A 19,735-nucleotide genomic window follows, 5' to 3' on the forward strand; every position below is an offset into this window, starting at 1 on the left:
TTCCTGTGTTTGGCCTCAATGCCCTTAGCCATTGTGGTCATTAAGGAAGTGATTCAGGGGATGGAAGATTTCTTTCTCTGTAATTCAAATAAATAAAACATTTTAAAGGAAATATAAATGAACATGTTAGTAAAGGGTCTGGTAAACTGTAAGAACGTAAGATGTTCTGGAAACTCTTATTTTAGGAGAAAAGTGGAATCTTAGTGAAGAAAAAAAAGCAGTATGTACTTGGGTCAGATGGAAATGAGTAAGTTAAAGAGAATACTAGTAAAAGACTACTGCTTAAGTCGTTGAGACATTGAAATAAATTTGTGCTTTTGAACAAGATTTGCAAGGATAGAATGTGATAGGTTTGATACACCATATTCCCCATACTCGGCCCCTTCCCTTGTGCCTACCGTGAGGGCCTGGTGATCAGTGGGCATTCCTCTAACTACTGCAACACTACCAAGACAGGGAGGTGGTGACATGACCTGAGTCTGTCGGCTCCTTTCCTACAATGTACCATATCTGAAAGTGTAAATGGGTATGGTGGGGAATTGAGGCTTACTAAGATAATGATACACTACTTAATGTTTCCAAGGGAGTGAGGGTCTTTAAATGTAAAACACCATTATTACCACCAGGAAAAATCATCAAATAAAAGAGCCCCACCCCCAAGACACTGATTCAGTCCTCAAACCCACAGGCTGCCATATGATTCATCTCCCCCCAGTTTCTGGGAAGTTCATACCTATTTTTTTCACCCAACTGACTAACTATGAATTCTCTATCTAAGGATGGAAAAGATGAGATCTTTCTCATGTGAAGGGAGCTCCATGAACTCAGGTGACATAGTAAAAGGGAAGACAAGAAGACTCAGTGTGATGAACAGAAACAGATGTAGTCCAACCATGTGCAACTACTTGGTGCCTGGCTCCTCCCCAAGGGGAAGGCCCCTGCTGTGAAGGCAGTGGAGACAACTACACTGCTATGGTAATATAACTAAGGAGGAAGACTACTTCAGAAGCTTAACTTTCTGCACCAGTGGATGCAATACTAAGAAAGTGGACTGAAACCTTTACAAATAGACATTAGAAGAGAGCAGAAGTCAGGCTAGAAGATATATATATGAAAAAGAGAAACAAGAAAAATATAACCTGTGCAGCTGCATAAGAGGCTGGTTTTAATCTAGACACTGTGAAAGCTTCTACTTCTAAGGATAATATATGACATCATGTCTCTTTCTTTATCTTAAGTCCTCTGCTACTTCCAACTTGTAGCAATTAGTAAAGCATTGTGAAAATCAAACTAAGATAACAATACTAAAATGAGCTAAAATTAACAAAAAATTAAAATTACAAAGACCTATAGCATTTTTTCAAAATAAACTAGAGAGAACTTTTCCCTTCAATAATCTATTTTCCAACTAGTAAAGTGCATCACACAGGAATTGCCAATTCCTTAGAAGACTACAAAGGAATATAATACAACAAAGGTACAATATTAGAGTATTGAAATTTTTACAGAAGCACAAAAACTCCATTTCCCATTCTTTATAAGACTTGGTAATGACCAGAATATGGTTTTCATTTAAGATCTTTGAAACCAAGTAGTACAGTGAAAAATTTCAAGACAACTTTTGGAATACTTTAATCAACAGAATGGAAATATACATAATACTTTTGAAATAAAATCAATGCATCTGTAAGGTCTAACACGCAAGTACCACATCTCACAGTGAGAATATGAAGAGCTGGAAGAAGGAGAAGCCTGAAATTGAGAGTGGCATGAGGGGCCTAGGACTGATTTATCAAGACAAGTTCAGTGGATGTCTTCCACTTCTAAATTCCCTAGGTCCTAGTTAGAGGTACTAAATCTGCTATTTGGTCACAAAGAACAGCAGTAGGTTCTGCTGTATATGGACTAGGGAAGAAGCTCATTTTCTGGGGAGGCTGTAGACTTGGGACACTCTAAGAATGAGATGGAGAGTAGGAGGGCAGCAAGCTCAAAGGAGGCACTGTGCTCATTTGTGACAGGTGTCAATCACACCAAAGCAAGATATTACAAAAAATTAAGCAAGTCATGACTTCAGTGGAAAATGTGGAGTAGCTACAGGAAAGACTCCATGAAAGGTCTACCTTGCACAGAGGAAAACATACATTAAAGCACTGGGAATAGCTATGGTGCCACACTCAGAGTTGGTAGAAGAAAGAAGTTCTCTCTGGTTGACTTGCAGAAGACATTCTTCACAGATGGGACCAAAGAATTCGGGTCTCTAGAAAGTTCTATTAGTCTTGATCTTGTCCCTATAAAGAAAATAATGAGAATATCCACAGTGAGTTTATGAGTACAACCATCTCTTTTAACCAAGACTTACTCAGAGCATTTAATATAGTGATAATTCAAAAACCCTTGCCTTATCTTAGAATTATTTTTATGGTTACTAAAAAAAAAACATAATTTAATTATTCATGTCTACTTTAAAACAGTTCTTTACTCTTAGTTAAAAACCTGATTAGAAATGGGGAATGATTGCTAATGAGTATGGGGTTTCTTTCTGGGATGATGAAATACTCCAAAATTAGATAGTGGTGAGGATAGCACAACTCTGAAAATATTCAAAGCCACTGAACTTGGAAACAGTGAATTTTATGAAGTGTGAATTATGTCTCAATAAAGCAGCTACTTAAAAAACTTCTTCAAATTTCTCATGTACAAACATCTAGTGAATTTACCATACCTAGTAAATACATTCCCCAAATCTCTATCAATTATCTTATTTGTACATTTTAACAATTTTGATACTCAGGCTAAGAATTTTAGAATTTACAAGTTTTATGTTAGACTCTATCTAATAATATATTAGAAATTAAGGCTTGTATATAATCAGAGCACAACCAAGTTTCAATATTGCTCTAAAGACAATATACAATTAAAGTCACCTTACTAGAATCAAAATACAGTTTATCTATAAGTATTTTTCTGCATTATCCAAATTCCTCTATCAGAGCAATAGTTTGATGTACTGGTTACATAGAGAGTGAAAATGGAGTAAAGAGCAACTGATCTCATCTGGTTCATCAAGCTGATTTAGTTTATTCCTATCTGGCAATAATGCCAGTCAAAGTGTTTATGAGTATGCACACCTATATATGCAGTGCACACATACACAAACCAAACTCCTCCAAATTTCAGCATCAGAGTGGCTAGTCCAGCAATACCGCATAGAAGTTCATCATGAGACTTCTACAGAGAAAAATAAACTTTACCAATACTACTAGAATGGTACAAACTGCAAAACTTTATAAGCTATACACACATACAAATATCTTTCTGTTGTATTCCAGATGTTAACAATAAAGATTCAGGAGAGATACATCAGGGAGAAACATTGCAATGGTAAAGCAGAATACAAAATATCAACAAAGTTTATGATTTTAAAAACATCTTTTTATAGCTTTGCCTAGACAAAAGAACTAGAAAAGGCATAATGAGACTCCTAATCTTCACGATTAAGTTTCTAATACTCATTAAAATAAGACTGAACTCCTTAGGGGTAAATTCCAGGACATGGGCACGGAAGCTAATAGACGAGCCTAGCATATCATATTGGGCCAAAGATCAAGAAAGCTCTGAGTGGGTGTTTTTCAATGGAACAGATGAGATTCAGATCAAACGGGTTCCGCTGGCCAAAGGTAAGCATGTTTAAGCACAAAAAAGGATAATGATCGCCAGATGCAATAACATAGATTAATTTCACAAAAAGACACCAAAAAAAAAAGAAAAACACAAAAAGGCGCAACAGATATGCTGTTTTTGTTTTAATTCAAGAATAGAGCCTACAGTTAAGAGTCAGAAAGATGGTTATGTGTTACAGACAGGGAGGGAGAAGAGTTCGGCTCAAAAGGCATCTTTTAGGATGCTGAAAATATACATGTAAAAGCATTTCAAATTAGATACTTCAGATTTGTGCACTATGTGTTATACTGTGAAGCAGTACTGAGACATATTAAAGAAATGAAGATTTATAATGATACTACGTAACGTCTAACTTACACTAATACTACATTTAAGGTGGGTTTGAACCTAACTTCCTACCTTGAAAAAATGTTAAAGAGAACTTAAGCTCCCCTTTAAATTTAAAGAGAAAAAAACTGAAGACACATGGGAAAAAAATGTACTTCAAGGTACTGCTTTAGTTGGTGAGAAAGAACATTTCTCTAAAGGAGAATGTCCGGTAATTATTGTCAAAGGGATAACTTAAAAAAAAAAAAAAACTTTTTACAAACACTAATATCATTAATTCAGGCCAAAATGAACAAAGAGTTTAAAAATTAGAATGGCTGGTATGCAAGCAGACATCTACTCAGTGTGAAATAACACCACAGAGATTACTCTGGAGTGAAACAGGGAAGATGACAGTCACCCATCATCTAAACTGAGGTCAATCCTAATATCACTAATGGTGGGCCAATTAGATATCATGTGTTTTACAGGGTACTTGTGCAACAGGGCTTATGGAATATTCAGCAAAAATGTTTCACTGAGCCTTTAAATCAACTTTCATTCACATATAAGGAATAGAGACAAATAAGCCAAAAGACATTCCAAAAAAAGTCAGGTTAAGGTGGCACATTTTGCAGGCTAACCAACATGGTCTCTCAACAACAGAATGTTCTACTTTGACAGTGACAATAGGTTGAAGCTACACAGATGTAATCCTGGAATATTTCCTGGTTTGGACACACTGGGAATTTTAATGAGATAATTTGTTGACACGGAAAGGTAAAGACGATTACATGAAACAAAAGCAGCTCGTAAAACAGTAGGAATAATATGATCTCATTTTGAGAAAAATATACACACATATATAGCAAACTATTTGACAGAACATACATCAACTGTAACAGGGCAATATCTAAGATGTGGGAATTTAGTCATTTGTCCTTCATTTTTTAAAGCTTATTTGTTTTGAGTTATTCACAATGTATATATTCTGCTTTTCTATTAATGAAGCTTATTTTTTTAAGATTTATTTCTCTTATTGCAAAGTCAGATATACAGAGAGGAGGAGAGACAGAGAGGAAGATATTCTGTCCAATGATTCACTCCCCAAGCGGCAGCAATGGCCAGAGCTGCGCCAATCTGAAGCCAGGAGGCCAGAGCCTTCTCTGGGTCTCCCACACAGTGCAGGATCCCAAGTGTTTGAGCTGTCCTCGGCTGCTTTTCTAGATCACAAGCAGAGAGCTGGATGGGAAGAGGGGCCACGAGGACACGAACTGGCACCTATATGGGATCCGGGTGTGTGCAAAGCGAGGACTTTAGCCATTAGGCTACCGTGCTGGGCCCATTAAAGCTTATTTTTAAATAAAATAACTCAATCATGCTTGTAGAATCAGAGCTTACTGGTAGAAGAAAAAAAAAATTGGAAAGCAAAGTCCAGATTAATTTCCTTATGACCATAAAATAGTGAAACTTGTTACTGTGGTTGGGAATCTTTTTTTCTAACATTTTTATTGTGATAAACTATATAACATATAACTTAACCATTGCAAGCATTTTAATTGTACAGTTCGGCGACATTAAGTACATTCACACTACTGTGCATCCATCATCAGTATCCAATTCTATAAACTTTGTCACAGCCTGAACTAAAACTGTAAGTACTGAGCAACATCTCCCCTCTCCTTGTGCCCTCTTGTGCCTGGTAACAAACAACCTTTCCGCTGACTGACTCTACAAATTTGACTTCCCTAGCTATCTCACATAAATGGAATTAGACAATATTTGTCCTTCCCAGTCTGGCTTGTTTACCATTATGACTTCAAGGTTCATCCATGCTGTAGCATATGTCAGATCACCCATCCCTTTAGTGGCTGGCAATATTTCACTGTACAGACATATCATATTTTGCTTATAATGACAGATAATTTCAACTTACATATTTTTTTCAGCTTTAACCCAGAAAATTTCTTGAAATAATCTTCTGTAAACCTCTAAGGATGATGACAAATGGCAAGCTTAATTGCTTTTCAAGTAAAACATAATAGGCCAAGCCCCTACTTAAGGCCGTTAAGGATTCCTAGACTAGTGGGTCCTTTATTCACACTGCACCTGTGGCTACCCAAGTCTTGCCAGCCCTTGCCTGAGGTGAAAAGTCTGCACTACTTTTTCCTTCTTTGGGAATCACTTTGCTTGAAAAAAAAAAAAAAAACCCCAAAAAACAAAAACGCTATCATCAGAGAACTTCAAATCTAAATCATGATGACATATTATCTCATTCCTACAAGAATGGATATTATCAGAGTAGACACAAACTAACCATTGCTGGAGGGGACGTAGAGAAAAGGAACCCTTACTGTTGCTGCTATCCCACTTGTGGGTATACTGGAAGAACTGGTATCAGTATATGAAGAGAATACCTTCATTCTTACACTCACCGTTGCACTGTTCATAATAGCCAAAACAGAGTCAACCTAGCTGTCCATCACTGGATAAAGAAAATGTGATATAGGCAAAATGGAATATTACTCAGCCATAAAAACCAATACAATCCTGACATCTGTAGCACAATGGATGAAACTGGAAGTCATTATATAAAGAGAAATAAATATGCTAGACACAGAAACACAAATATCTCATGTTTCTTCTGTGAAGTTAGAAATGAAGAATACTTTGAATTCAAGCAGTGGTGACTAGAGGCTGGGAAGAGTGGAGACAGAAGCTGGTTGAATAACAGGAACGGAAACAGAGTCAGATACACTTAGTGTTCCACAGAAGAGTGGAAGCAATTAGAGTTCACAGTAACAGGTAGGTTATAGCATGTATGAAGAACTGGGAAAATGAGCTGGTAGGCTCCAAACACTAAGAGGAGTTACAGAAACGAAAGGTGAATGGCCCAGCTTGATCAGTTCATTTCTGTATATGTACAGAATTATTGCACTGTATGCCATTAAAATGTACAAGTATTACATGCGAATCAATTTTCAAAACACAAGGAAGATAGGGCAAAAAGTATCAAGCATCTGGCTAGTACATCCAAGGGACAAATCAGGTTTTTTATGATAGAAATCAAAGTAGCACGTTACTGTTTAGCTTTATATTTTGACGCATCTCTGGGTTCCCTGCTGGGATTGCTCCAATCATCAGCTTCAGGCGTGGTCTTGTAATGGCGCCATGCAGACTTATTGAACACCGGCAATCTCTCAAAGGACTCACTTGAAAGAGCCTAATGGAAAAATTAAAATATACATCCAAAGGTCCACAATGTCATTATTCTCATGTGAAATATTCAAATCCTTACTATTTAAAACATAAGAAATTTTAAAATGCAATTTAAAATTCTATTACAATTATTGTAACAGTTGCAATGTTTAGGAAAAACTCAAGCTATTTTTAAGAAAAAAATTATTTATTTGGAAGGCAGACTGACAGATAGGAGAAACAGAGATCTTCCATCTACTGGTTAACTGCCCATACGCTCACAATAGCCAAAGCTGGGCCAGGAGCCTGGGCTCCATCCAGGTCTCTCACATGGGTGGCAGGGACCCAAGCACTTGGGGCATAACATGCTGCCTTTGCAGACATGTTCTCAGGGAGCTGGATCGGAGGTCAAACAGCCAGGACTCCAACTTAACAGTCCAGTATGAGATGCAAGGGTCCCCAGCAGCTTAACCCACTGTCTGTGACACCTACTGTAAAGTTTACTATTTTTTTAGTTACTATAAAGAGAACAGATTTAATGTAGTTCATAGATACAATTCTAACGCTATATTTCCGTCATTCCTTCTTTCCTGACCCAAAGCTTTTTAAAAGAAATTGCAGGACCCAGCGCGATAGCCTAGTTACTAAATTCTCGCCTTGCAAGCACTGGGATCTCATATGGGCGCCAGTTCATGTCCTGGTTGCTCCATTTCTGATCTGGCTCCCGGTTTGTGGCAGTAGAGAATGGCCCAAAGCCTTAGGACCCTGCACCCACATGAAAGACCCAGAAGAAGCTCCTGGCTCCTGGCTTCGGATCAGCTCAGCTCTAGCCATTGCAGCGCTTGGGAAGTAAAACAGTGGGTAAAAGATCTTTCTCTTTGTCTCTCCTTCTCTCTGTAAAATCTGCCATCCCAATAAAAACAAATAAATCTTAAAAAAAGAAACTGCAAACATTCATTTATGCAAAACAAGTGCTAAAATACACATGACCAGAAGAGTGCCTAGTCCGTTCTGTTAGTACTGCTCTGAAATATTCACCTGTTCCGACTACTGCGACCACCCGACAGCTCTCTAAATGGACTGGGAGAAGTAGTGTCATGCATACCTGATGTATAAACATATGCCATCAAATAATATCATGTATAATGTCAATCAGCTGCACTTGCATTTAAGAGAAGTACTCTTTAATGGATTAACTACGGCACCGCAAATAGCAGCATGCTATGCTTTCCCAGGCCACAAGCAGGGAGCTGGATGGGAAGCGGGGCTGCCGGGATTAGAACTGGCAGCCAGATAGGATCCTGGCACATGCAAGGCAAGGACTTTAGTCACTACGCTATTGTGCCGGGCCCTGGACCATAATTTAAGAATGAATTTATCTTATATATATATAGGGGAAATTTTATGTACAGGGAAAAAAACTGATTAATACAGTTTTAGGAACAAAATGATACAAGTTTTATAACTCAAGATTTCATGTTTTGCTATCACTGAGTCTAAAATCCAAGGAAAGGCACAATATGATTTTCCCATTAAACCTGCATAATTTTGAGCTGAATGTAAGAGACAATAACTTCATCACTAAAAATGCCTTTACAGTGACAGAAACCAAATGCAGTACCTTTAAATAAATGACAGCATCAGTACCCACTCCTTCCATGGAATACAGTTTTAGGTCTCCCTGAAAATATCTAGCATATAGACGAGAAATCGGCAAACCGTAGCCAAATCCAGCCTAGCAAGAAAAGAAAATTAATGCACTGATAAAGACACAAATGCCAGCATGTTCTATATGAGAACATTCCGAGAAGATGAAAAGAAATTCTCGATTCAAAGTTCATTTGACTGAATTACTGATTCAACCTTTACAATGACATATACATGCACACATATGTGCGAGCACATACATATGCTCAGCTCCAGCAAACAATCTCTATTTTCACCTCGCAGAAACATTTTTCATGTATTTGGGTAACTGCAGCCATTTCAGGTTTTTTTTACTAACAATTTTTTTCAGCATTTTGAAGCAAATTTTTACCATATATTTCTGGAAAACTCAAAATAGAATTGAGCTGAATAACAAAACAAAACAATCCATATCATTTCAAAATTGCACTATTAGATTGCCTCGCTCTTAAGGAAAAGCAGTAACACCTCAGTTCAGACCAAGCCGGAACAGGGCTCACATACTGCAAAGGAGACAGTCCTCTGAGAGAACACTTCCTAAAGTTCAGAGACACTAAAGGATATTAAGATATTCTCACGCAGGTTATTTTAAGAAACAAGAAAAACAAATCCAGTACCCTCCCTTACAAAAACCCTGACTGAATGATTGGTGTTTTTAAAAAAGGAAAAAGCAAAAGCAGGATAGAATTTTTAAAAAGAAGAATTGACCAAATTCAGCAATGTTCCTGAGGCCAGTGTGGGGGGAGATGTTACACTGTCAAGCTTCATCATCTTTGCTTCAATCTACTGACAAGGTTAAGGATGGGGTAAGCAGCTGGCTAATGGACACGTGCAGCTGTGGCTTTGGACTCAGATCTGAATCCAAATCCACTTCTGTTTGACAACTCTGGGCAGTTTACTCAACCTCCTAGAGACTGTTTTCTCATAGGAACATGTAATAAAAAGCTTACCTCAGAGCTGCTATAGAGAAGAAACGAAGTAAGTGTAAAGTCACCACACAGTGCCTAACGCATAGTAAAACTACATAAACGGGAGCTGAGATTAGAGCTACTAAGAGCAGCAATTTTATCAAGTGACATGGATTTCTGCCGTTTTCGCACACTGAACCACTCTCCTTGACATCTTCCTCGGGGTAGGGCCTAACGGCAAGGCCATGGAGTGACAGAACATACCATGTCATTTAGGGGCTGTAGGATGTGCTGGCTAAGGCAGGTAGGAGGAAAGAACAGACAGCCAGGGTACTGACTGAGGTAACCGCAGCAAGGAAAAAAGCCTATTCCAGGAAGAGACCTGGAAATCTGCCCCCAGCATTCCAGCAAGGCCCCAAGCCTTCCCTTAAACCAGATAGGGAACAGCAAAGAACAGAGCAGCAGTAAGGGGGGGGTTCCCAGAAAATGCAGTAGGGGGCGCTATTTCAGATTTGGTGAGGTTCATAGCAGGTCTCCCAGGGCAGGAAAGGGGCCAATGGGAGTTTGCCAGTCACAGGCTCCTGTGCCAAGACCCAGGGGTTAAACTGTTCAGGTGGTCACTGAACAAGTTTCACTTGTTAGTAGCACAGTCATATACCCACTTTAAAGCTGAGGGCAGTTCATGCACCACAGAGACACAAGTGGAAGAAGTTCTGCACTAGGACAGCCATGTGCCACCCTGGAAGAACACGTAACAGCCAGCACCAGCTTTGCTATCACTTAGTCATTTCATCAGCTATACAAGGAAGGGTCAGTTCACATTTTAAGGTCTCTTACTCCAATTCCTTGGTTTCATAAGAAACCATGACATAAATCCATCCTCAGGACACTATTTTAAGGCCTCAAAGAGACAGTCCATACTAATTTTGAAAAATGGCGGATGCACTGGTGCCGTTTTTTCCTTTGGATATTTATTTACATAAATAGATACCAATAAATAGATACCACAGGTTGGTCAAGGCACTGCCTTTCCAAATCGTTCACAAATTTTCTTGACTTTCCCTGTTTTCAACATGCTGCGTTAACAAACTCTGTCTCAAACAAATAATGCAGAACACTTGATTTTATTCATGCAAATAAAATATAATCTTATATGCTTATCAGTAAGGTAGGACTCTAAAATGAAACTTAATTTATACCCTGAACTGTTTTGCAGACTGATAAATATGTTGCTATGTTTAATGACAAAGGTTTCAATTGTTGTTTGTCAATTAGAAACACTCAGCAGGGAGAGAAAGTGTGGCCCTACCAGGATCTCAGTGCTACCATGGTAACCAGAGGCATTTCTCCACACCTTGACAGGGCTGAAGGTTAGTGCTAGAGTGTGAGAGAAAGCACTTTGACAATGCATCTACCACCTGTATGTTTCATGCTAACGTTATATAATATAGAAAATGGAATATCTTTATAATGAATGCTTTAATTATATAAATAAATTAGAGCAGATTCCAAGGCCCTGGGTGACCTGGGCTGCTGGGCTCTGGCTCCTGCACATGGGAGTATGCCTCACATCCAAGGGCAGCAGAAGGTGCTAAGTGGTGCTCAGGGAACAGGCTGTGAAAGGCTTTCCCTCTATTTTGGGAGTGAAGCACTCAGCTCAGAGTGCTTCTCAGCCACAAATTGAGAAGAAATCTAAGTTCAAAGCATTCACAAAGGAAGAAGCCAAAGCAAAAAGCTTCCCCTCCTCCAAAGCTAGCCACAACACCTTCTTAGCATGGCTGGTGGCAGAAGCTGGGGAGCTGGGGAGCTCTATCCCTCCTACAGACAGAACCTCTTTGCACATGAGTGCTCTTCCCTTCAGCAGTGGAGCAGGAGGCTTACCAAAGGGGCGGCTCTTGTGGGTTCCAGGCTGGGTCTAGGAGCTGTTGAATACATGTAGTTAAAAAGACGATCTATTTTTCGAAGTGGGACTCCACCGCCTAGGTCACTTATCTGCAGTGCACAAAAAATGTTACAAATACTTTAAAAAGAAATCAACCTATACCTAGTAGTCAGCTCATGAAATAGGATCTTACAGGCTTGGAGTTGAAGTCTCATCCAGCACCCTAAATAATGGCATTCTAAGTGAGTTTGACCTAAGCTAAGGATGCAGCTCAGTACCACCATGCATCACTTAATGACAAGGGAAGTTCTGAAAACTGCTTTGTTAGGGATTTGCAGTGTGAATACCCCAGTGTACACTCACAGAAACTAGGATGCCTGCCAGCCTCAAAAGGTGCAGAACTGTACAGCATGACTGTCACAGGTGCGGTACGTTGTGAACCAAAACATCGTTAGGCAGCACCTGACTGTACTCATCCATAAGACAAAATATGTCAGTTTTACTCACATCCCTCAGATTTCTCAATGTCTAGAAACTATTAAACCAGCTGAGAATGACAGAATGCATGCAAATAAAGCAGTTACCTTAATGGACAAATCTTCTTTACCCAAAGTAACAAGGGTTTTGACAGCTGGGTAGCCCTCTTTTCTATCTTCATAGAGTTCGACTGTTGCCCTCATTGAGTTCTAAAATAAGAAGATTTTTTTTTTAACCAAACAACTCATTGACTTAGAAAGTACAGTTATTAAAAAGAAACAAGCACAACACTACTTAACTACTTATACCCAATAATTCTTTTGTTAGACAAATATTAGCTGGATTTATGCAGCATTTCTTTCCCTCTTACAGGTTTGGCCAGGGTGGGTGTGTAGTCCACTGGTTTAGATGATACTTGGGACATCCAAATCCCATAATGGAATGCCTAGTTTAAGCACTGGGTCTACCTGCAATCCAGTTTCCCGCTAATGTGGAGCAGCAGGTGATGGGCCAGTACTTGGATCCCTGCCACCTTGCAGGAAGACCTGGAATGAGTTCCAGGTTCCCTGCTTTAGGATTGGCCCAGCCTTGACTGTTATAGAAATTTGGGGAGTGATCCAGTGGATAGAAACCCCTTCTTTTCCAACCACATGCTCTTTCTCTAGCTCCCTACTTCTCTCTTCTCTCTCTCTGGCACTCCACCTTTTGAATAAAATGAAAAAAGTTGTAACTACTAAACATGTGTTCAGATCAAGGAAAAAATTCCTGGTATTTCATATTTCATCTAGTTTTAGCTCCATCCAACATATTTTTATTTCTTTCCTTCTTTTATATTTTTCCCCTTACTTTAGGGTATTTGAATCATTCAACTCAATCCAGAGGTTTATTTATTACAAGTAATGAGGCTGCACAAGCTAATTTGTACACTTTAAATCCTGTTGGCAGTCTGCATTTATAGAGCACCTTTCCTCAAAGGCAGGCATAAAAACAGAAAGAATTCATGTCTCCTTGAAACGAAACAAAAACAAAAGCAAAACCCCAAAACCAATCTAGTGGCCAAAAAAAAAATAAGTAGAAAAAACACCAGTTTAAAAGAAATTCTAACCCTCTGCAATATCCTAGTGCCTAAACTAAACTCTTGCCTTGCATGCACCAGGATCCCATATGGGTTCCGGTTTGTGTCCTTGCTGCTCCATTTCCCATCCAGCTCCCTGCTTGTGGCCTGGGAAAGCAGTAGAGGATGGCCCAAAGCCTTGGGACCCTGCACCCACGTGGGAGACCTGGAAGAGGATCCTGGCTCCTAGTATTGGACTGGCTCAGCTCTGGCCATTGCAGCCACTTGGGTAGTGAACCAGCAGATAGCAGATCTTTATCTCTCTGTCTCTCCTTCTCTATGTACATCTGACTTTCAAATCAAAATAAATAAATATTTTCTAAAAGAAATTTTGTAAAATCCACGACAGTTGAAGAGAAAGTTCACAATTGAATGCCCATCTCAACCTTCAAGTGTTACATAAGCAACATTCTGATTTTTAGAAGTAAATCAGCATAACTGATTTTTCAGGTGTTCAATTTAGTGCTTTGCACAATGGGAAGAAATGAAATTTTTAACTCAAATCCTTGTGCCTACAATACTCTACAGTAAATGCCATTATCTACAGCTTTAAGCATTCTATAGAGCTCTTTTTGCCCTTTTGTCCTTTGTGGTCCAGTCAATTCACATTTTTACCCTTTGCCTCTGTCAGATTTTCTGAATCGATTCACACATGGAGATAGATTATAGGATCTCCCAGGACTGGAGCAATTGCTAATGCACCAACACAGTCAATGGTCAGAAACATCAATCTGTGTTTTTATTTTGATTTGGCTATAACCCATACAGCTTTTGTCACGTTTGAAAACTAATGAGCATGTCTAACCTCATAACTGAAGAAAAAACAGTACGAATTTCACCGAATGCCACAATTAAGTTTGAAAATCAATATGTACTAATATTCACAAAAAAGTATACTGCACACAGCAATTTTTCATCTCACAGTGTACAAATTATAAAACCCACAGGATATCAGAAATAGAATTTTTAAAATGGTAATGCAAAACCTTTTTCTTATGCTAATCTAATGAATCCATTATGCTCTGAATCAAAGTAATTTAAAATGAAGAGTTCTTCCCATGTTTTTGAATTCCACTTACCTTGAACAACTCAAATAGCATGTGAAACAGATGTGAGGGCACATAGACTACCTGAATAGGTTTGTCTGGTGCTTTGGCTGAAAACAGAGACAAAACCACCAATGAATAAGGAACAAAACTAGAAAAGCCAAGAATTATGTTTGCATTCTACTTTCCAGGTTCATAACATGGACCTTTGGAACAGGCTAATTTAGTTTCCCCCTTCTAAAGGCAGTGCTGAGCAAAAGCATATGCTTGCACTCAAACCACCCTGGGGTGAAAATGACTTCCTACTCTTGCCAGCTCCGAGATCCCTCTGTCTCCCTGAAGCTTAGGTGAGCACTGCACAATCTATACCATAATATTCCAAGCAGTACATGAGGACATCCAGATGTCACTGAGCATTGTTCAAAGTCGGGACACTGCTGCCACTGATCCAAGTGTTTACCTGGGGGAATATGAAGCTACCTGAGTAAATAGGCCTAGAGAATTAGACTACAGCAGTGCTGCGTTTTGTTCAATCAAGGCAAGGCCTACCGTTAAGGAATACGTGAGGTTCTCCTAGCTTCTGCTACCGGTACTGGCAATGAGGCTCCTGGAGACCACAGTTCTTTCTCCTTGGCTCAGGGATCTTCTGAGCAAAGTATGAGAAACGTCAGATCCTAGATCTGGCACTAAGAACAGCAAGCAGGTGCTCAAAAATTTAGTTCTTCCTCTTCCTCATGACCCCAGATCACTTAAGACCCTGAAACTACATGAGCTGCCTCAAGCAGTTGCAGACACATTCACCCCCTTCACTACTTCAATCGAATGAGTTCCCCTAATAAACCGAAGCAATTCTGTAAGTCAGAGGCAAACACTGTTTCTTAGCACATTCAAAGGGCCTTCCCACACATTATCCAATGGAATCCTCATGACAATACTACCTGGTACAGAGGCTGAGTGGCACTGTTTTGCAATGTGAGGAAACAGGTTGTGGAGTGGCTATCTGATTTGCCCAGGCTAAACAGAAGAGGCATAAAAACTGGACAGCTGAAGCAGTGATTCTAACTGGGGAACCCTTTGCCCATCAGCTACTTCTTTTTTTTTTTTTTTTAGATTTATTTTTATTATTTTTCATTGGAAAGGCGGATATACAGAGAGGAGAGACAGAGAGGAAGATCTTCCATCCGATGATTCACTCCCCAAGTGAGTGCAACGGGCCGATACTATGCCGATCCAAAGCCAGGAGCCTCTTCCGGGTCTCCCACGCGGGTGCAGGTTCCCAAAGCTTTGGGCCGTCCTCGACTGCCTTCCCGGGCCACGGGCAGGGAGCTGGAAGGGAAGCGGGGCTGCCGGGATTAGAACCGGCGCCCATATGGGATCCCGGGCGTGCAAGGCGAGGACCTTTAACCACTTGCGCCACCGCGCCGGGCCCCATCAGCTACTTCTTAAAAATTTTACCGGTAGTATCTACAAATGCCTTAAACGTTTTTTTTTTTTTTTTAATTTTGGAAATATTTATTTCAAAAGCAAGTTGGAGACAAAGGGGGACAAAATAGCAAAATAAATCTTCCATCCTCTGGTTCACTCCCCAGATGGCCACAATGGCCATACTGAGCCAGGCTGAAGCCAGGAGCTTCATCTGAGTCACGCACATGGGTGGCAGGAGCCCACAAGCATGCGTTATCCTTGACTGCTTTCCTGCAGGTAATTAGCACAGAGCTGGAGCTGAAGTGGAGCAGCCAAAACACTAATCAGTACCAACATGTGATATCACTGATGCAAGCGATAAATGTATCCACTGCGCATCAATGCCAGCCCACACATTTTTGTTTTCATTATTTTAATTTAAAAAATTACCTGGAAGGTGTACTGAGAATCACAGAAAGCCCCCATCATCAGTTCACTCTTCAAACTCCCACAATGGCCAGAACTGGGAACTCTACCCAAGTCCCTCACTTAGGTGGCAGGAACCAAGTAAGTGAAGACACCACTACAGCTAGTTGGGAGCCGGAGCCTAGGCACTACAATCCACAGCCATCGACCTTACCTAAATGACTACCCTCAAAGGGCTTCGTTTTCTTTTCAAAAAAAGAAAGGGAAAAGTTGTTCTCCCTTTCCCACTCTCAATCTGAACCCAGACGCAGTCAAATTTTACAACGTCTACTACAATCTTTTGGATGACAGAAACAGTGTAGCAAAATGAGCTAAAATATTATGTGAGTTTCTATGAACTTTTTGAAGCCTCCTCATATTTACATTCTTCTAACTATTCCATATGTTGCTCACACACTCTCTAAGAAAACTGAACATTCGGGGCTGGTGCAATGGCTCAAATGGCTAATCCCCTGCCTTGCAGCACCAGCATCCCATATAAGCACCAGTTTTTGTCCCAGCTGCTCCACTTCCCATCCAGCTTCCTGCTTGTGGCTGGGAAAGCAGTAGTGCATGGCCCAAAGCCTTGGGACCCTGTACCTGCCTGAGAGACCTGGATGAAGCTTCTTGCTCCTGGCTTAGGCTCAGCTCAGCTCCAGCTGTTGTGGCCACTTGGGGAGTAAAACAGCGATGATCTTTGTCTCTCCTTCCCTCTGTAAACTTGTCTTTCCAATTAAAATAAATCAATCTTTAAAAAGAAATCTCAAAATCAGTAGTACTGGTAACATTATAGCTACGTAACTATGAACCACTTCTGAGCAGCCCTAGCAGTACACCTTATAAGTTTGATGACCTGACTCCTGCGTTATCTGGAGGAAAATAATGTCTTAAGGGGAAGGTGATTCCCTTTGTATCTGTGTACTTCAAAATGTTAACAGGAAATTGAACTAAAAGATAAGCTGTTTTGGTGCAAAAATGTTGAAATCTATGAACAATGTATTCAGACAGATCTTCCATGAACTTTCTGAAAATCAGGTGCATGGATTAAAAAAAAAATGTACCCAAATAAAATGATTTTAAAGTATCGTTGTACTCCAAGTGCTAGTCTGCCTTCTACTGCTATATTAAAATTCCTGAGGTTGGGTGCTTTATAAAATAAAAATGTTTCTTTAGCTCATAGTTTTGGAAGCTAGAAGTCTGAGATCAGGTGGCTCCATCTGTTTGAACTTGGGTGAGGGTCCCTGTGGGTACAACAAACTGGAGCAGCAGAAAGGGCAATGGCAACATGTTAAAAGGGACAAGAGCACAGGGTAGCCTTGCTTTACAACCACCCACTGTCACAAGAACTAACCAGAGCCCCATCAAAACTACATTAATCACTTCTAAGGCTGCTCCCCTCTCCAACGACATAACCACTTCCATTATACTCCACCTCTTAAAGGTTTCAACACCTGTTAACATCACATGTGATCAACTGCTAGGCCTGTCACATCTAAACCACTGCTCAGGATTATGCTGCTTCACATTTAGTCCACATCCTTCTTACACAGTTTTATATTTTTTCCCCAGAGTTCTACATCTCCTTAGGGTGCCTGGATAAGAAATATGCTTCCTTTACCATCTCTAAGATCTTCCAGCTTTTTATTCTATTTTTTTCCGATATTTTTCAAGTTTTAATTGGCTGCTTGCCAAAATACTACACAGCCATCACCCTAAACTGATTTTTCCTCCTATCAAGTCAGTAAGGAATCTACCTCATAGAGATGAGCATGGAAGACATTTCTCACTGCTTACACCTCTGACTCAACTGAAGTGTTGACGAGATACACGATTCTGGATTCAAAAGCTTTGCTCTCAGAACTTAGAAAGGGTCTTCTGGCAATAACAACATAGCTAGTAAGTTTAATACCAGTTTGGTTCTATTTATGCTGCCAAGTTTTTGACCAAAGTGAGATACATACCTTGGTTGTAAAATTCTTCACACAGGGCAGCTGGTTTTCAGTCCCAACCTCCCCATCAGCTCCCACTTCTCCTTCACCACAGGGCTCAACTCTGTTCCTAGGAGCGCTACAGGACAATTTCAGCCAACTAGCTACCCTCCCCACCCCACCCCACCCCTTGCTCTGTTTCATTATTCAGCATACTTCAACCCAGTTACTGTCTTTTAAGGCTTTGGATCCGTGGCTGTTGTGGCTTGTAGACCATGTACCCTCTCCCAAATGTATGCACTAGAAATGAACACCAAAGTTAGGATTACTAGGGTTACTGAGAGGGTAGGGCTTTTGTGAGATGACCGGGTCATAAGAGTAGAACAAGGAGACCCAAAAGCTGCCCTGTGAGGATGCTGAGGAGAAGCTCTGCAGCACTAAAGCAGGTTCTCACCTGACACCTAATCTGCATGCCTCATGATCTTGATTCCTCAGCGTCCAGAAGTAGAAGAAGCATGTGTTTGTCGTTGAAGCCATTCACACTCTGGTATCTTTGTCATGGCAGCCTGAACGGACTAAGATGTTAGACTGCTGAGGAGTGCCCTGGCTTCCTTGGTTGTTTCCTTTGGATTCCTTTACTGCCATTTAAATAGACCCTGAGGACCAAGCTGTGTTGCTTAGTCTTCTGAATTCAACCTTTTCACTCTAAATCTTCAGAAAATGAAAATGCCTGTTACAGTGGTGGTATTGTTGTTGTTTGGTTTTTGTTCAAACAACAGTCCCTAGGAGCCTCCTAAGGGCTCATTCAATTACTTGCACTTTTCTTTAAAAACATTTACAGTTTAGATTTCTTTTCTTCCTTTTAAAACCCTGTCAAATGTTTTTGTCTGTGACACTTCCCCTCTTCCCCACTCCTGGGACTCACACTTGGAAAGTAGTGGATGCTTAACAGATATCTTTTGACTTTTTAAAATAAGACACAAATGAAATATAAATTTTCCACCCGAGGGTACATTTTTAAAAGTCAACAGAAAAAATGACCCAGGGTTTTTTCATGTTCAAGATTCAGAAAATAAAAATGTTTTACACAGTCATTGTACCAAATACCATGAGTTGAAACAACATAAATATCAATAGTACTGTAGACAGACTTAAGGAATTTTACTCTCACATAATTCTTTTATAAGAATGGGAAAAAAAAACCCACCCCAAAGGCTAAGCAGAAAAATATGTTTAAAAGAAAACTCAGCAGTGCAGTTTAAGGTGGCTCATTTGTCCCAAAAGTCAATGGGGAAGGCTATGAGAGACAGCTGGCATGGTTCAAAATCACCATGGGCTCAAATTCTGACATTAAATAGCTACTTTAATAAGGGTTGGGTTTCAGTGCCCGTTTCTGCAACAGATACACTATGTAGCTCACTGCTTGAACAGAACTATTAAGTGAAATAATGGTGATAAACTGGGACACACAGAGCCTTCCACAAAGTAAGTACTCAATAAGTCTTAATTACTAGCATTACTAAACATTCACTTCCATAGTGTTAACAGAGCTACCAGTAATAGCTGTCCTACTATAAAGAAAACTGGACAAAGCATGCATGAAAGTTTCAAATATGGGGAAACCAGTAGTTCAAATTCCC

At 39.9% G+C, this 19,735-nt stretch overlaps 1 protein-coding gene across 2 annotated transcripts in view; it reads right to left on the reverse strand.

Moving 5' to 3' along the window:
• Positions 1-1,607: 1,607 nt before the first annotated feature.
• The window catches only part of PDK3 (pyruvate dehydrogenase kinase 3), an 81,054-nt gene continuing 62,926 nt past the window's right edge, over positions 1,608-19,735 (reverse strand). The window contains exons 7-12 of one of the 2 annotated variants that reach the window (XM_041000180.1): positions 14,332-14,408; positions 12,246-12,347; positions 11,661-11,771; positions 8,807-8,920; positions 7,071-7,210; positions 1,608-2,288 (exon numbers count right to left, since the gene is read on the reverse strand). In XM_041000180.1, the coding sequence (XP_040856114.1) occupies positions 2,258-2,288; positions 7,071-7,210; positions 8,807-8,920; positions 11,661-11,771; positions 12,246-12,347; positions 14,332-14,408 (575 nt within the window). In that variant the 3' untranslated portion in view covers positions 1,608-2,257. Of the gene's footprint in view, positions 2,289-6,677; positions 7,211-8,806; positions 8,921-11,660; positions 11,772-12,245; positions 12,348-14,331; positions 14,409-19,735 lie in introns of those variants that run through there. The other variant, XM_041000181.1, reaches the window with a different exon arrangement.

Source organism: Ochotona curzoniae, unplaced genomic scaffold (genome assembly GCF_017591425.1).
Source record: "Ochotona curzoniae isolate NIBS_2020 unplaced genomic scaffold, NIBS_Ocur_1.0 contig_1274, whole genome shotgun sequence".
NCBI classification, from domain to species: domain Eukaryota; kingdom Metazoa; phylum Chordata; class Mammalia; order Lagomorpha; family Ochotonidae; genus Ochotona; species Ochotona curzoniae.